The sequence below is a fragment of the Chelonoidis abingdonii genome, chromosome 10 (genome assembly GCF_003597395.2).
Source record: "Chelonoidis abingdonii isolate Lonesome George chromosome 10, CheloAbing_2.0, whole genome shotgun sequence".
Lineage (NCBI taxonomy): Eukaryota > Metazoa > Chordata > Testudines > Testudinidae > Chelonoidis > Chelonoidis abingdonii.
In genome coordinates, this window is record NC_133778.1 from 53,012,518 (window position 1) to 53,026,207 (window position 13,690).

Here is a 13,690-nt window from a genome sequence, read left to right on the forward strand (position 1 = left end):
ACAAATACAAATTTCCCTCCTATTTCCAGTGCATGGTATTTAAGAAGATTTTGTCATCTCTTTTTGCAGAGAGCCTATACGAAAGAAGCCCTTGATAACTATTCCCATTTCACAAGTGTGGTTGATACTCCAGACATTGTTTTGGCGAAGATCAACTCTGTCAATCAGAGCGATGTAAGCATTTTTTTTTGGAAACTATAATAATGTATTAGCAAAATTATTAGATGGTTTGATTATTACTGCTAGGATGGGGTCTATAGTTAATATATGAATGCTGCAGTTTTGTTTGATAAAAGTGTTAAATAAGTGAGCAACACAATATTACTGTACCATTACATTTTGCATTTTTAAAGAAAATTTAAGATCTCCAATAATCATAGTCTCTATACATTTTGTTTAAATTATTGAAAAAAAATTAGTCTTGTTCTGGGTGAAGCCAGTATAGTACACTGGCTTAATTTATAGAACATCTACTAAAATATTTCTGCAGATTAAGAGTTTTCATATCCTTAGAGTAATGTATGAAATTTTTGATGAACCATTATGATGATACTTGCCTAGGTCCCAGAATGACTGATATGCACTAAATAACATAATTCAGATAAGGTAGTGCAAATGGATGTAAATGCGTGTTTCTCATAAGTGGACCAGTCAACTAATTCATTTCCTATAAGTCATTAACACAGTCTTTATTTCCTTCTTTAGCTGAAATACAAAGAAACATTTAACCTTGATAGAGGCCACTTCATTGGTTCTGATGACACTCCAGCATTGAACCACACCAGGGAGATGTCTAAGCTCTATAGTGATGTAAGATTTGGTAAACGGCATGTCTAACTGACTAAACTTATATTATATATTAATGTTAACTGTAATTGCCCAGTGGATAACGCACTGGACTAGGACTAAGGAGACCTGAGTTCTATTACAGGCTCTCTTACTGGCCTTCTGAGTTACCTTGTGCGAGTACTTCCCTTCTGTGTCCCATCTATAAAGTAGGGATAATGGTACTTACCTTCCTTTGTAGAGTGTTTTGAGATCTACTAATGAAAAGTGTTCTACACTGGCTATATATATTATTATTCTAAATATTTTGCATGTAGAAAAATGTTTCAGATTTTGTGAAATATCTGGATATATTACTGATGAAACTTAGTTTTATTTACTGCTTAAAGGCCAGATTGTGAACCCTTTATTCACATTGCTGAGCAGTTACCCATGTGAGTAGTCCCATTAACTTTAACGAGTGAGTAGCTATACCTGCCGGGGTCAGTAACTGCTCATCGATGCAAGTAAAGGTTTTACAGTCCAGCCCTAAATTATGTTTATAGTATTTAAGATATGTTAAACATCTGTCTGGAAAACACTTGCCACGTAGTGAGGCTACCATAAATAAATACTAATAATAGGACTTGGCGGGTTTGCATGTTTGTGAGGCGTACGTCTGGATATAAATCTTTTCCAGTTCCAGCTAGTGCTTTAATATCAGGCTTCCTATTTAAATTATGAAAAGGGGATATCAATATTAGAGGCCAGAGCCCCAAATCAGGAAAGCGGTGTTATTCAAATATGAAAACAAAGTTAAGCTTGTGCTCAAGTGCTTTGTTGTATTGGGACAGAGATTCTGATTCATTATTCACACTGAAAAACACCTTCCTTGGAGAGTGATCCCTCTGACTTCAGTGGGGGCTTTTTTGGATTCATAGATTCATAGACTCTAGGACTGGAAGGGACCTCGAGAGGTCATCGAGTCAAGTCCCCTGCCCTCATGGCAGGACCAAATACTGTCTAGACCATCCCTGATAGACATTTATCTAACCTACTCTTAAATATCTCCAGAGATGGAGATTCCACAACCTCCCTAGGCAATTCATTCCAGTGTTTAACTACCCTGACAGTTAGGAACTTTTTCCTAATGTCCAACCTAAATCTCCCTTGCTGCAGTTTAAGCCCATTGCTTCTTGTTCTATCATTAGAGGCTAAGGTGAACAAGTTTTCTCCCTCCTCCTGATGACACCCTTTTAGATACCTGAAAACTGCTATCATGTCCCCTCTCAGTCTTCTCTTTTCCAAACTAAATAAACCCAATTCTTTCAGCCTTCCTTCATAGGTCATGTTCTCAAGACCTTTAATCATTCTTGTTACTCTTCTCTGGACCCTCTCCAATTTCTCCACATCCTTCTTGAAATGTAAGGTGCTACTCAGTAAGAAGGGAAGAAGCTGATGCTACATATTTTGCCAGTGTGGTATGTTTACTGGGAAATATGCTGTATGTTTAATCAAAACTTACCTATATTTTCTTTGACTAGAAACGATATAAGCATTCATGGGAAACTGGTAAGGCCATAGGCTATACTTTGCCTCCAGAGTACATCCCTATCGTTGGAGCTAAGCATGCTGATTATATTAACAGTGAGGTTAGTATGAATCTTTTTTTAATTATATCCCACATCTTTTTTTTGTGTGTGGCATTGCTTATTTTAATGATCTCAACAATTTCCATGTGAATGTTTTGCAGCTTAAATACAAAGAGTTCTATGAAAAGCAGAAGGGCCATTACTTGGCTGGGAAGCATATCTCCGAATTCCCCAGTGTCGTTCATTCTCTAGCTTTCCAAAAACTAAGGAGTGCGGTGAGGGTTTTTTCTCTTTTCCATATTTAGTGTGTGCCTAACTCTGATCCTACAACCCTCCCATGAGGGATTTGCACATAAAAGGCATTTAAGATTTAACATTTAGCTAATATTACTGTATTGATGAAATCAAAACATTATTTTATATTGGCATATCTTTTTCTGAGCCATGAGTGTTTAGCCAGGGATAAACAATTATATATGAAACTAGGAAACTAAGAGGAGAGGTAATGAAAGATTAGATACATTAGAATAGAAAAAACATAAGCTTTTACTGTTTGCCATTTACTCCTGGGAGAATTTTACACCACTGTGCATGCACAGAGTTAAAGTCCCGTTCAGATTTCTTTGCTTCCCTGCAGAAAATGACTTTCTGACAGCAAAGCAAAGGGAAGCTGCAAAAGAAGTCACACATCACTTCCTAGAAGCGAATGTACAATGTTTTAGGCACCCAGAGCAGCTGGCAGAGAGGTAAATCACCACGGGGCTGGGGACACCATAGGCAGTGGCTTCTACCCTGAGCCAGGATCAGCTGGTAGTCCCGGCTGGGCTGGAGGCAGAAGAGGATGGGACTTCCTCTTACCCTGCAAGGAGTGGCTGGGGCTGTGTCAGACCCACCCCCAGAAAACAGTGCTCTTACTCACAAGAAATGTTGTTTTCCAGCTTCATAGATTAAAAGTGGTAGCTGGAGTTTAGGACTGCTTTTACAGTAACTCCTCACTTAAAGTCATCCCAGTTAACGTTGTTTCATTGTTACATTGCTGATCAATTAGGGAACATACTTGTTTAAAGTTGCTCAGAGCTCCCTTATAACATTGTTTGGCAGGTGCCTGCTTTGTTCACTGCGTGCAGGAAGAGCAGCCCGTTGGAGCTAGCTGGTGGGGGCTGGGAACCAGGGCCAGCTCCAGGCACTAGCGAAGAAAACAGGTGCTTGGGGCAGCCAATGGAAAGGGGTGGCACATCTGGGTCTTCTGCAGCAATTCGGCGGCAGGTCCCTCAGTCCCTCTCTTCGTCTCTGAGCTGCCGCCGAAGTGCCGCCAAAGAGGAAGAGAGGGAGCGAAGGACTTGCCGCCGAAGAATGGAGCGGCATGACTGAGCTGCTGCTGAAAAGCTGCTGATCGTCTTCTCCCCCCCACACCCCGTTCACTGCTTGGGGCAGCAGAAAAGCTGGAGCTGGCCCTGCTTGGAACCAGAGTGAACTAGCAGCCCCCCTATCAGCTTTCCACTCCCCTAAGTTCCCTGTGCTAGCAGTTGCCTGGCAGTTCAACTGTCCCTCCCCCACTGCCGTGTGCTGCTCCTGCCCTCTGCCTTGGAGCTGCTCCCGGGAACTTCCTGCTTGCTGTGCAGAGTGGAGGGAGAGAAGGGGGGCCTAATGTCAGGGTGTCCTCTTCCCCCACTCCTGTACCTTATCTCCACAGAGAAGGGAAGGGGGACATGACAAGGCCCAGGACAGAGGGAGCTTGCTGGTAGCACTTGCTATCTCAACTTGCTGATCTGCTTAAAAAGGCAATGTACTTAGAGTAGGGTCAGCATACTTAAAGAGGCAATGCATGTCTCTCTCTCACACATGGTCTGTGTCCCTGTCTCCTCTCCCTCTATTCGTGCTGCCTTGTAGAGCATGAGGCTACATTAACAACAGCATGTTAACCCTTGAGGGCTCAGCCAAGTGCTAGTTCATCATTTAGCAGTAAGGCATTCCCTGGGAAATCCTTCCCTCTTCCACCCTCTGACTTCACCACCTCAACCAAGCTTCACAATCACCGTTGTTGTGTACAGTATTAAATTATTTGTTTAAAACTTATGCTGTGTGTGTATATATGTATATACACACACGCACACATATTACATATATATATAGAGAGAGAGTCTTTTGTCTGGCGAAAAATATTTCCCTGGAACCTAACCCCCCGCCCTTTACATTAATTCTTATGGGGAAATTGGATTCACTTAACATCGTTCCGCTTAAAGTTGCATTTTTCAGGAACATAACTACAACATTAGATGAGGAGTTACTGTACCTCAAAGTCTCATGCATTTTTTAACCAGCTGTGTGAATCTAACAGGTCAAGGGCCACTCCTTCTCTTATAGCACTCCAGTAGAATTAATTTTAAACATTTTAATTTAATAAATATTTCTTCAGCATTGCAGGCTCAGTCCTGATCCCATTGCAGTCAATGGGAGTTTGCCATTGAGTTGAAAAGGTGCTGGATTAGACCCTGTGATATAGCTCTGTTTCTAGTCAGAGCTGTGCCTGAAAAATACACATTTTTACTCTCTCCCCTGTCCCCCATATTTCCTTTCCAGCTGGCCTACAGAAAGAATTATGAAGACACCAAGGCAAACGTCCATATTCCAAGTGACATGTTGAATCACCTGCTGGCTAAAAAGTGTCAATATATCCTCAGTGATCTTGAGTACCGAACCTACCTCCACCAGTGGAATTGTTCACCTGAAGAAAATGATGTTGTTCTGGCCAAGAAAGCCCAGGAGATTTTGAGCGATGTATGTACCTTGTTTAGTCATTCCAAGTTCAGGTAGCTTCACAGCCTTCTGGCTAAATTACCTTTTTTTTTTTTTTTAAAGTAGTTATATGTGAAATTAATAACTGCTTCAAAATTGCTTAATAACATCATTTAATTGAATCAGCCATAATGTTCAGGGGGGCTTTAAACAATTTCTCAAAGGATTTTTATGAGCTTGTTATTTATTATTTGGTTTGAAAATTGGAAAAAAGGTTAAGATTTACAGGCCTAATCCAAGTCCACTGGAGTCCACATTTGTTTTTTTTTCCTATTGCCTTCAGTGAGCTTTGGGTAAGGTCATACAGAAACATACAAACCTGACTTGCGCAAGCGTGCCAGTAGCTTCTAATGACTAGGGTTGGTGTAGGAGGCATGTTGGGATTACAAGATGTGGTCAAAGCACTGCAGCGATCCTCAGGCATTATAACGCTCCCTTTGGAATGCTCTAACTTACAATGGGGCCAAAACAGCTCCCAGAAGCTCCTGGAATCAAAAGAGTGCAAAAGTGGTTTACCTGTGCCCTGCCACCTTTGGGTGCTGCACCAAAGACAGGGATCAAAGTCTAGTACACTGCTACAACTGACCAAACAGGTTGGAACGCACTGGCTTAGTTGACCATATAATTGTACTATTAAATCAATATGAAATAGTCCTTTTTACCCAAGAAGGTCTGATTACATCTGAATAATCTGACTCTGCATGCTGTGAGTTGCCACTTTGTTCTACTTTTACTTCTCATATAAATTCCTGTAGAAAAAGCTGAAAATAACAGAGATGAACTGTGATATTTGAACACTTTTCTTCATTCTCACCTATAAACTTTCAAAACTGATTTTAATCAGTGAATAAAACTGGGTCACAGCCTTGAGTAGCACTCTGCCTTGCTATGTGGGAGACATTGAGTTGGTATGGGGAAGATGCAATTACCACCTTTCAGGTAGGATGCACATTTTCTGGGAACTGATTCAGTTTTTCTTCTTTACAGGTTGTGTATAAAGATGACTTAAATTGGCTGAAAGGACTTGGATGCTATGTCTGGGACACTCCACAAATCCTGCATGCTAAGAAATCATATGATCTCCAAAGCCAAGTAAGCAAATCTTCCTCAAATAAGAAGAGATAGTGGACCACATTTTTATTTCATTTATATTACTTGGGGTTTAGACCACCATAGCTGAGAGCAGGGCTTGATGCTGTACAATATGCTTTAGATCAGCCAAATAAAAAAATGCAATGTAGTCTTCCAGGCTTATCTGATAGAGACATCATTATTTCCTCTTGTTATTGAGAAAAGCAGAGAACCAAAGGGAACTGGAAAGTATAGCAGTTTAACAGAGTTTGAACAAGCAAGTTTATTTTAGTCTGAAAATTACGAGATTAGTCTGCTTAGATGTGGACTTTCCACTGCTGAAATTTCTTCATGTGGAATGGTCAGCTCCCAAGACTTCTTGCTGTTAACATTTTTGAATAAATATTATAATATACAGTATAGAGGCCTTTTTTAACAAAGGGAATAGATGGCTGATGGACCTGGAAAACATGATGAAGTTGCTAGGGAAGCAGGTCTAGTTATTCTTAGGACACTTTTTGTCTGTGTTTTCTTAGCTGAAATACACAGCCGCAGGAAAAGAGAATTTGCAGAACTATAGTGCCGTTACCGATACACCGCTTTATGTGACTGCGGTCCAGAGCGGCATCCATGCTAGTGAGGTGAGTCATTCCCCTTTTTCCACCCAGAAACTTTCCCCCATTCCCACAGATAGTTAAAACACAGTGAATTAATCACTATATCTTTCTTAAAGGTGAAATATAAAGAAAATTATCACAAAATTAAGGACAAATATACAACTGTGGTGGAAACAGTGGATCACGAAAGAACCCAAAATCTGAAACATCTTTTTAGCAATGTGAGTGTTTTAAACTGTTTTGTTTCTTTCAAGGAGCTGGATTTGATTTTGTTTTTTCAAACTCCTTAGTTCCAGATGCTAGGCAAAATACAGTGTATTGATAAGCTGATTCCATGTATCAAAGCACAATTGGGGACCAATTCTTGCAGGAGACTGGGCCCCAGTGGATGAACAGCTGGCTTTTGTCACTCATGGAATGAGCTTTTGTGCCTGGTGGGTGATTATTCTGAACCAACATTCAGTCTATTGGGCTTGAGTTCAGAGGTCTGAAGGGGTTTAAGTTAAGATACAAATTATTTTGTTTGTCTTCCTATGCTGAGTGTTATGTAAGAGTTTTGAAAAGCATATTGAGAGATCTTTGTATTCGCACTCAGAACCTGTACAAGGAAGCCTGGGATAAAGTGAAAGCCACTGGTTACAAAATGTCCTCTGATTCCGTCTCTCTGTCTCGTGCCAAAGAACTGAAGCATAATGCTAGTATTGTAAGTGAACATGATATTTTAAGCTTCTCTATCTTTGCAGCTTATTAATGCTAGCAATAAAGCCCTTTTCTGCTTTGCATTTACATAGTACAGCTGTACAAAAATTTTAAATTACTATTTATTTTTATTTCAAATGTGTGTCTATGAGTAGGTAAACAGTGATTCATGCAAGTAATTCCTTCTTCCCTGGTAGCCTATTATCTATTGACCACAACTTGGTTCTTGCTCGAAACAAGAGCCTGCTCAATCTTTCTATCCCTAGCCAAAGTTTGCTTTCAGCAACTTCTTCGCTTTTTATACTTCCAATTTTTAGATATAAGACAATAGGATTTAAACCTCTGGCTAGATTTGAATTTGAGATACTGTTACATTTGGTGGATTTAACCACACAGGTTCAACTAAAGACATATTTCTATGATTCGTCTTTTGATGAGCAAAATTAATGATATGCAGTACTGTTGGAAAGCTCTTCCTGACGATCACTATACAAGAAACGTGTGAGATGGTCCTCAGTCAGCAATCCATGCAACAAAGTACTTAAACGTGCTTGAAGTTACACATGTGCTTATGTGCTTTGCTGAATATGGATGGATTCATGCACAGGCTTTGCTGAACTGAGACCTGTAAAAGATAGTTCCCTTCCTGAACATTTTTATATTGACCTCTGGAAATATAGAGAGCTGGAATTATTTTCCTACAATAAATTAATAAATTCATTTATTCCTGCTATTTTACAAAATTCATCTGGAAGTTATCATTATCTATATGGCATCATAGATACACCTAACAAGACAGAAGACAAGAACTTGCCCTGAACTGCTTTCAGTCTCCACTGACCTCAAAGGGGTTGTGCCCAGTTCAGTCACCAGTGAATTTGGCTCTAAAAATGTAGTTGTGTTACTGGAGGAAGTCATTTTATCTCCTTGTCTCTGCTTAGGTCAAGTATCGGGAGGAATATGATAAGTTTAAAGCACTTTACACTCTACCCAGAAGTGTTGAAGATGATCCCAACACAGCAAGATGCCTTAGAGTTGGCAAGTTTAACATTGATGTAAGTATCTTTTTTAAAATTTAAGTTCTCCTGATAGTCAAAGCATCCACATATATTAAACAAGATTTCATATTTAAACATGTTTGGCAACTATTGATATTTACTAAACTTTCTCCAATATGTATAGAAATATGTTTGTGTTTGTTTTGCTACATTTTCTTTTGTGGCTAAGCCTTTGGTATCTGTAGAACAAGGTCTACCCTACCAAAACTACCATGTTAAGGAACCTACTTATAACATGAAAATGTTTGTTCTTACTTCTATTGCATAAGAAAATCAACAATTTAAAATGATGTCAGACTCTTTTCTCCCATTATTAACATAATATTTTAATTTCACAGCGTCTGTACAAAGAAGTCTACGAGAAGAACAAGACCAAAATCCACATTCTTCCAGACATGGTAGACATTGTAGCTGCTAGGGCCACACAGAAAAAAGTCAGTGAAATTGATTATCGCCTCCATCTCCATGAGTGGACCTGCCTACCAGACCTTCAGATCAACGCTCATGTTCGAAAAGTCACTGACCAGCTCAGTGAAGTAAGCCTACAAATTATATTATGTCACTGTTCAACTTTCAAAGAGATTTCTATTGTTAGATTCTGTCTGTAATAGTGAAAATGTGTTGCAGAAAAAATGTTGGAACGTCCTGAGATTGCAATATTTGTGCATTGTTTTATGTCTGCACATAACAGCTGACCAAGACTGTTTACAAACATTGCTTATACCGCAGGTGTTTAGCTTAGATCAGACTGAACAGGCACAGTCTGGTTTCTTCCCGGTATGAACATGAGACCACAGCACTGCAAGTCTAGTGATCAGACAGTTCTCCAAACTCTTTCCCATGTTGTGTTTATAAATTACCCAAAGTAATTAATCAATACTTCAAGATACTCTGGAAATTTTGATGCCTTGGGTGGGTTGACCCGTGTGGTAAAAGGCTCTCCAGGATTGATCCAATATGGGGGCAGGCCAGAGGAAGGGCCATAGCTTCTGTGTTTCTGCAAATCCAGTGGCCCCAGTAGAACATGCAAGGCAGTAGCTGCTATTCCATCAACTATTTGGGTGCAGTCAGTTACTCTGTCTATATGCAGGTAAAGTGAATTTCATCCACTGAATAGATATGCATACCAAAAAAGTTCAGAATTGCAACCTTTTTTCAGTACTTCTTTCTCTTTATTACTGTCTTTCATATCAATAAGTATGGCTGCTGGAAACAGGGACTGTGAGAATTCCTTGCATTAGCACAGGTTTATGATCTCTCTGAAGATTTGTGTTTTCTGCTTAGTTTCAGAAAATACAAATTTTTTCACACAGTTGCTTAGATTTTTTAAAGTATGTTTTGGTTGTATTTGCTTTGAAGAAAACACATTCAGATTTTGAAAAAAAATGCCCAGAATCTGAAAGAGAGAGACAAATCATTTGTATTTGGCAAAATTCCCTGGATTTTGAAATGCCCAGTGTATAACTTATTTCAGCAGCAATGCATCATTATGCAAAATACAGGTTAGTTGAAAATCTTCCTGTCAAACTACTTCTAATTGTATAGGCTCCCTCACCCTGCACCCTCAGTTCAGTTAAAAGCTAAAAGAACCAATGGTGCTTGTTATATCAGAGTCCAGGCAAATTAGTTTCAGAATATTGGAAAAGATATTTACTATTGAAAGCTGCCATCTAGGGTTAATGTATAGCTAAGTGATTAAGCTATAGTGAAATTCTCAAAAACTTCCTTGTTTTTTATAATACTCTAGATTGTGTACAAGGATGACCTTAACTGGCTGAAAGGCATTGGCTGCTTTGTTTGGGATACTCCTGAAATTCTGCATGCCAAACATGCATATGATCTTCGCAGTGATGTAAGTCTGAATTGTCTCTAGTTCGGTTCTGCTTTTCAGTTTCCTTCACATCTAGTCTCACTCTTTAAAATACCGTGCGGACGAAGCCTGGAAGGGCATTGCATTTCCTCCTTGCACTGAAATATTCAGATTGAGTTCTTTAAATTTTATTGATTTGCAGTAATTAGGTGTTGTCATATAGGCCCCTCCTCCCCCACAGGAAAGCACTTAAATATTTGTTTAAGTCCATGCATATTCAGAAGAGTGCATAAGAATGGGCTTAAGTCTGACTGATGTTAGAGGGATATACATGCTGAGATGCTCTCCTGGAATGGGAATGCTTTACTAAATCAGGGCCACTGATTGGATGTGGGAGAGGGCACAGGACTGTGGCAGAGAGTTAGGGTATGGGCTCTGAGAGGGAATTTGGGTGTGGGAGGGGGCTCAGGGCAGGGCTGGGGTGAAGGAGGGGGTGAGGGGTGCAGGCTCTAGGTGGCACTTATCTCAGGGGGCTCCCCAGAAGCTGCAACAGGGCAGCTGTGCTGTGTATACTGTACAGCAGCACTGAATGAAAATTCATACAATCTAGAAGTAATGTCATTGATTTTGATGAGTCAATTTTTTTTTGCAGGCAAAGCATTATTAGTTGAGAATTAAGCAGTTGAAGTAGTTGTAGATAATGGTTTTGATTACAAAGAACACATCTCCTCAGGAGCTTTTCTTTAGAATGTTGGGGGCTCATGGTTTTTTATGGTACATACAAATATTTAATGAGAGAATAGTTATGTTATTGAAGTATTCTAATGTTGTGTTATTGAAGTATTTTAATGTTCCCCAAGTGTAGTGCTATGACTGTTTTTATCTAGTCAAATGTCTCACTTGAGTACTTTTTTTCTTTTCTTTTTGCTTAAATATAATTGACTTTACTGAATTACTAATATTGTGCATAAGCAAGTTGTTTAATTAAACAACCAGACTTGCAATAATCAAATTGTTTTCTTTCTCTCTGCAGATTAAGTACAAATCTAAGGCAGAAAAAATGAAGAATGACTACACCATGATCACTGACACCCCTTATTATGTCCAGAATGTCATTAGTGGCAAGAATCTGAGTGATGTAAGTCTTTATACCACATTTCATCCCTGTATGATATGTATCATGTCTCAATAATTCCAATAATGTAACATTTAATAACATATTGGAATCACTTCATGCTAGTCCAGTACCATTCTTTGCATATTATCAATAGAATATTAGGCAACAGCTGCTTTCAACAGCACGGCAAGCATGTTCTACACAACATGCCCTGAATGTAAAGCTTTTTCCCTCTACATATTTTAAAAGATGGTCCTGATAAGCCAGCAAACACTAATTGACCCACAATAAGTTAGACCAGGAGTTCCTAAACTTCATTGTACTGTGCTTCTCCTCTGACAACAAATACTACTACACGACCCCAGGAGGGAGCCTATAACCTGAAGCCCTTGGGTGGTGGGGCTTGGCGACCCCATTAAAGCAGGATCATGACCCACTTTGGGGTCCTGACCCACAGTTTGAGAATCACTGAGTTAGGCAAACACATATCACGAAATGGTATCAATAGGCTAATTGTTTTTTTCTTATTTCCTAGGCTGTCTATCGCCATGCATATGTGCATAATATTAGAGGCAAAATGACCCCCACCGATAAAACAGTGGACTTGGTGCGGGCAAAGCATGCTCACGAGATACAGAGTGAAGTAAGTAGCAAGTTTTCATTTCTAAGAGGATACTAAAGAATAATGGCCAACTTCTGCTGTTGGGTGTCACATACGCTTGTTCAACAGTGTTGGGAGTGTATATTTCCAGTTTACAAAACTCCAGGGAATTCTCCCCATTAGAACTGGTTATGTTCTCTGTGATTGTTCTCGGTGAAGATGCCATCTCTGAATGCAAACCTTTCAGAGCCAGCAATCCAATCTGTCAGGACATCATTCTCCTTGCTGCACTCCAAGACTGGAGATCCAGAATACAGTCTGTTCAAAACCATCTGGCTTTTTGAAAGCCATCTATCCAAGACCCAGCCAGCATTTCTTCATTGCATTCTGGGTTTAGCGACAGAGTTCATTTTCTCCAAGCCTCTCCCTTGTACCCCAAACCCAGCTTGTGTGATGATTTCAGCTTTTCCTTTGGCCCATCATGGCTAGTCTTTATTGCTCTGAAATTAAACTAAAAAATCTTCGTGAATGTACAAGGATACCTGATGTAGCTTATTATCTGCATGCCTCAGATGATCTCAGCAGAGTTAAAAAGGGAAGGATTTGGTACATTGCAAAGAAGATACTTGCTATGCAATACAACAAACTCCCTCACATATTTTATGTAATTGTATCTTTTTTAACTTTTCCTGCAGAATCTATACCGAGGGGCTGGCTTGCATGCCCTCCCCACTGGATACAAACTCCCACCAGATACTCCAGGATTTAAGCTTGCTAAACATGTCCAATACATAGGCAGCGATGTAAGTAATATACTAAGTTGGTGATCTCTAGGCAACCTATGTGAACGTACAATATTGCTATAAGGAAGTTGCTATTCAGCTATGCAGCTGATCGTGTTTGCCCTGAGTATCTGTAAAAGCTAATGAACTGTACAGAGATCTGAGTATTTTCCTATCATGACATAAATTTCCCTCTGATATTTATGCCTTATCAAATGCATGAGAAGTGAAACAAAATCAATAATCTCAATAGAAATCGCCCCCCAAAGGTTAGTTTCTGCCACATCATTTTGAGCCATAGAATCCAAATGTGTCATGAAATCTCTCAAAGTTAGCATGATATGTATCTATTAAAGATGTGTGGCTTATTTTCCGTAGTTCAGGATTCATAAGGGTCACATTTTGGGCTTCATTTAATCCTATGTCAGTGGGAGCCACCTTGCCCCAGGAAAAATTAACCCCTGAGAAAGGGCAGGATAATCTGGTGGGAGAGCATGGGTTTGATTTGTGCTGGGATGCCCTTCTGGCAGAAGCTCTCACAGATCTAGCTGAATCTGAACATTCTTTGGAGCCCTCAGTACACCACCTACCCATACAGATTTTTAAAGGTTTAGGTGCTTACAAATGTATATAGATGCCTAGTAGGATTTTCAGATGTGCCTAGGCACCCACTCTCATCTGAATACCTTTCATCTGGCTCTTTGTGTTATGTAGAAGCTGCCAAACCTGAATATAGTCGTTTCTTTATATTGGCTGTAAATAATAGTAGATAAACAGGCATT

General features: G+C 39.6%; 1 protein-coding gene across 1 annotated transcript in view; it reads left to right on the forward strand.

Annotated features, from left to right (window-relative positions):
- The window catches only part of NEB (nebulin), a 170,535-nt gene that overhangs the window by 103,807 nt on the left and 53,038 nt on the right, over positions 1 to 13,690 (forward strand). Inside the window, exons 84-98 of the mRNA XM_032780956.2 lie at positions 70 to 174; positions 706 to 810; positions 2,310 to 2,417; positions 2,519 to 2,632; positions 4,938 to 5,135; positions 6,141 to 6,245; positions 6,761 to 6,865; positions 6,958 to 7,062; positions 7,437 to 7,544; positions 8,482 to 8,595; positions 8,937 to 9,134; positions 10,346 to 10,450; positions 11,442 to 11,546; positions 12,061 to 12,168; positions 12,822 to 12,929. Of these exons, the coding sequence (XP_032636847.1) occupies positions 70 to 174; positions 706 to 810; positions 2,310 to 2,417; positions 2,519 to 2,632; positions 4,938 to 5,135; positions 6,141 to 6,245; positions 6,761 to 6,865; positions 6,958 to 7,062; positions 7,437 to 7,544; positions 8,482 to 8,595; positions 8,937 to 9,134; positions 10,346 to 10,450; positions 11,442 to 11,546; positions 12,061 to 12,168; positions 12,822 to 12,929 (1,791 nt within the window). The remainder of the gene's footprint in view (positions 1 to 69; positions 175 to 705; positions 811 to 2,309; positions 2,418 to 2,518; positions 2,633 to 4,937; positions 5,136 to 6,140; positions 6,246 to 6,760; positions 6,866 to 6,957; positions 7,063 to 7,436; positions 7,545 to 8,481; positions 8,596 to 8,936; positions 9,135 to 10,345; positions 10,451 to 11,441; positions 11,547 to 12,060; positions 12,169 to 12,821; positions 12,930 to 13,690) is intronic.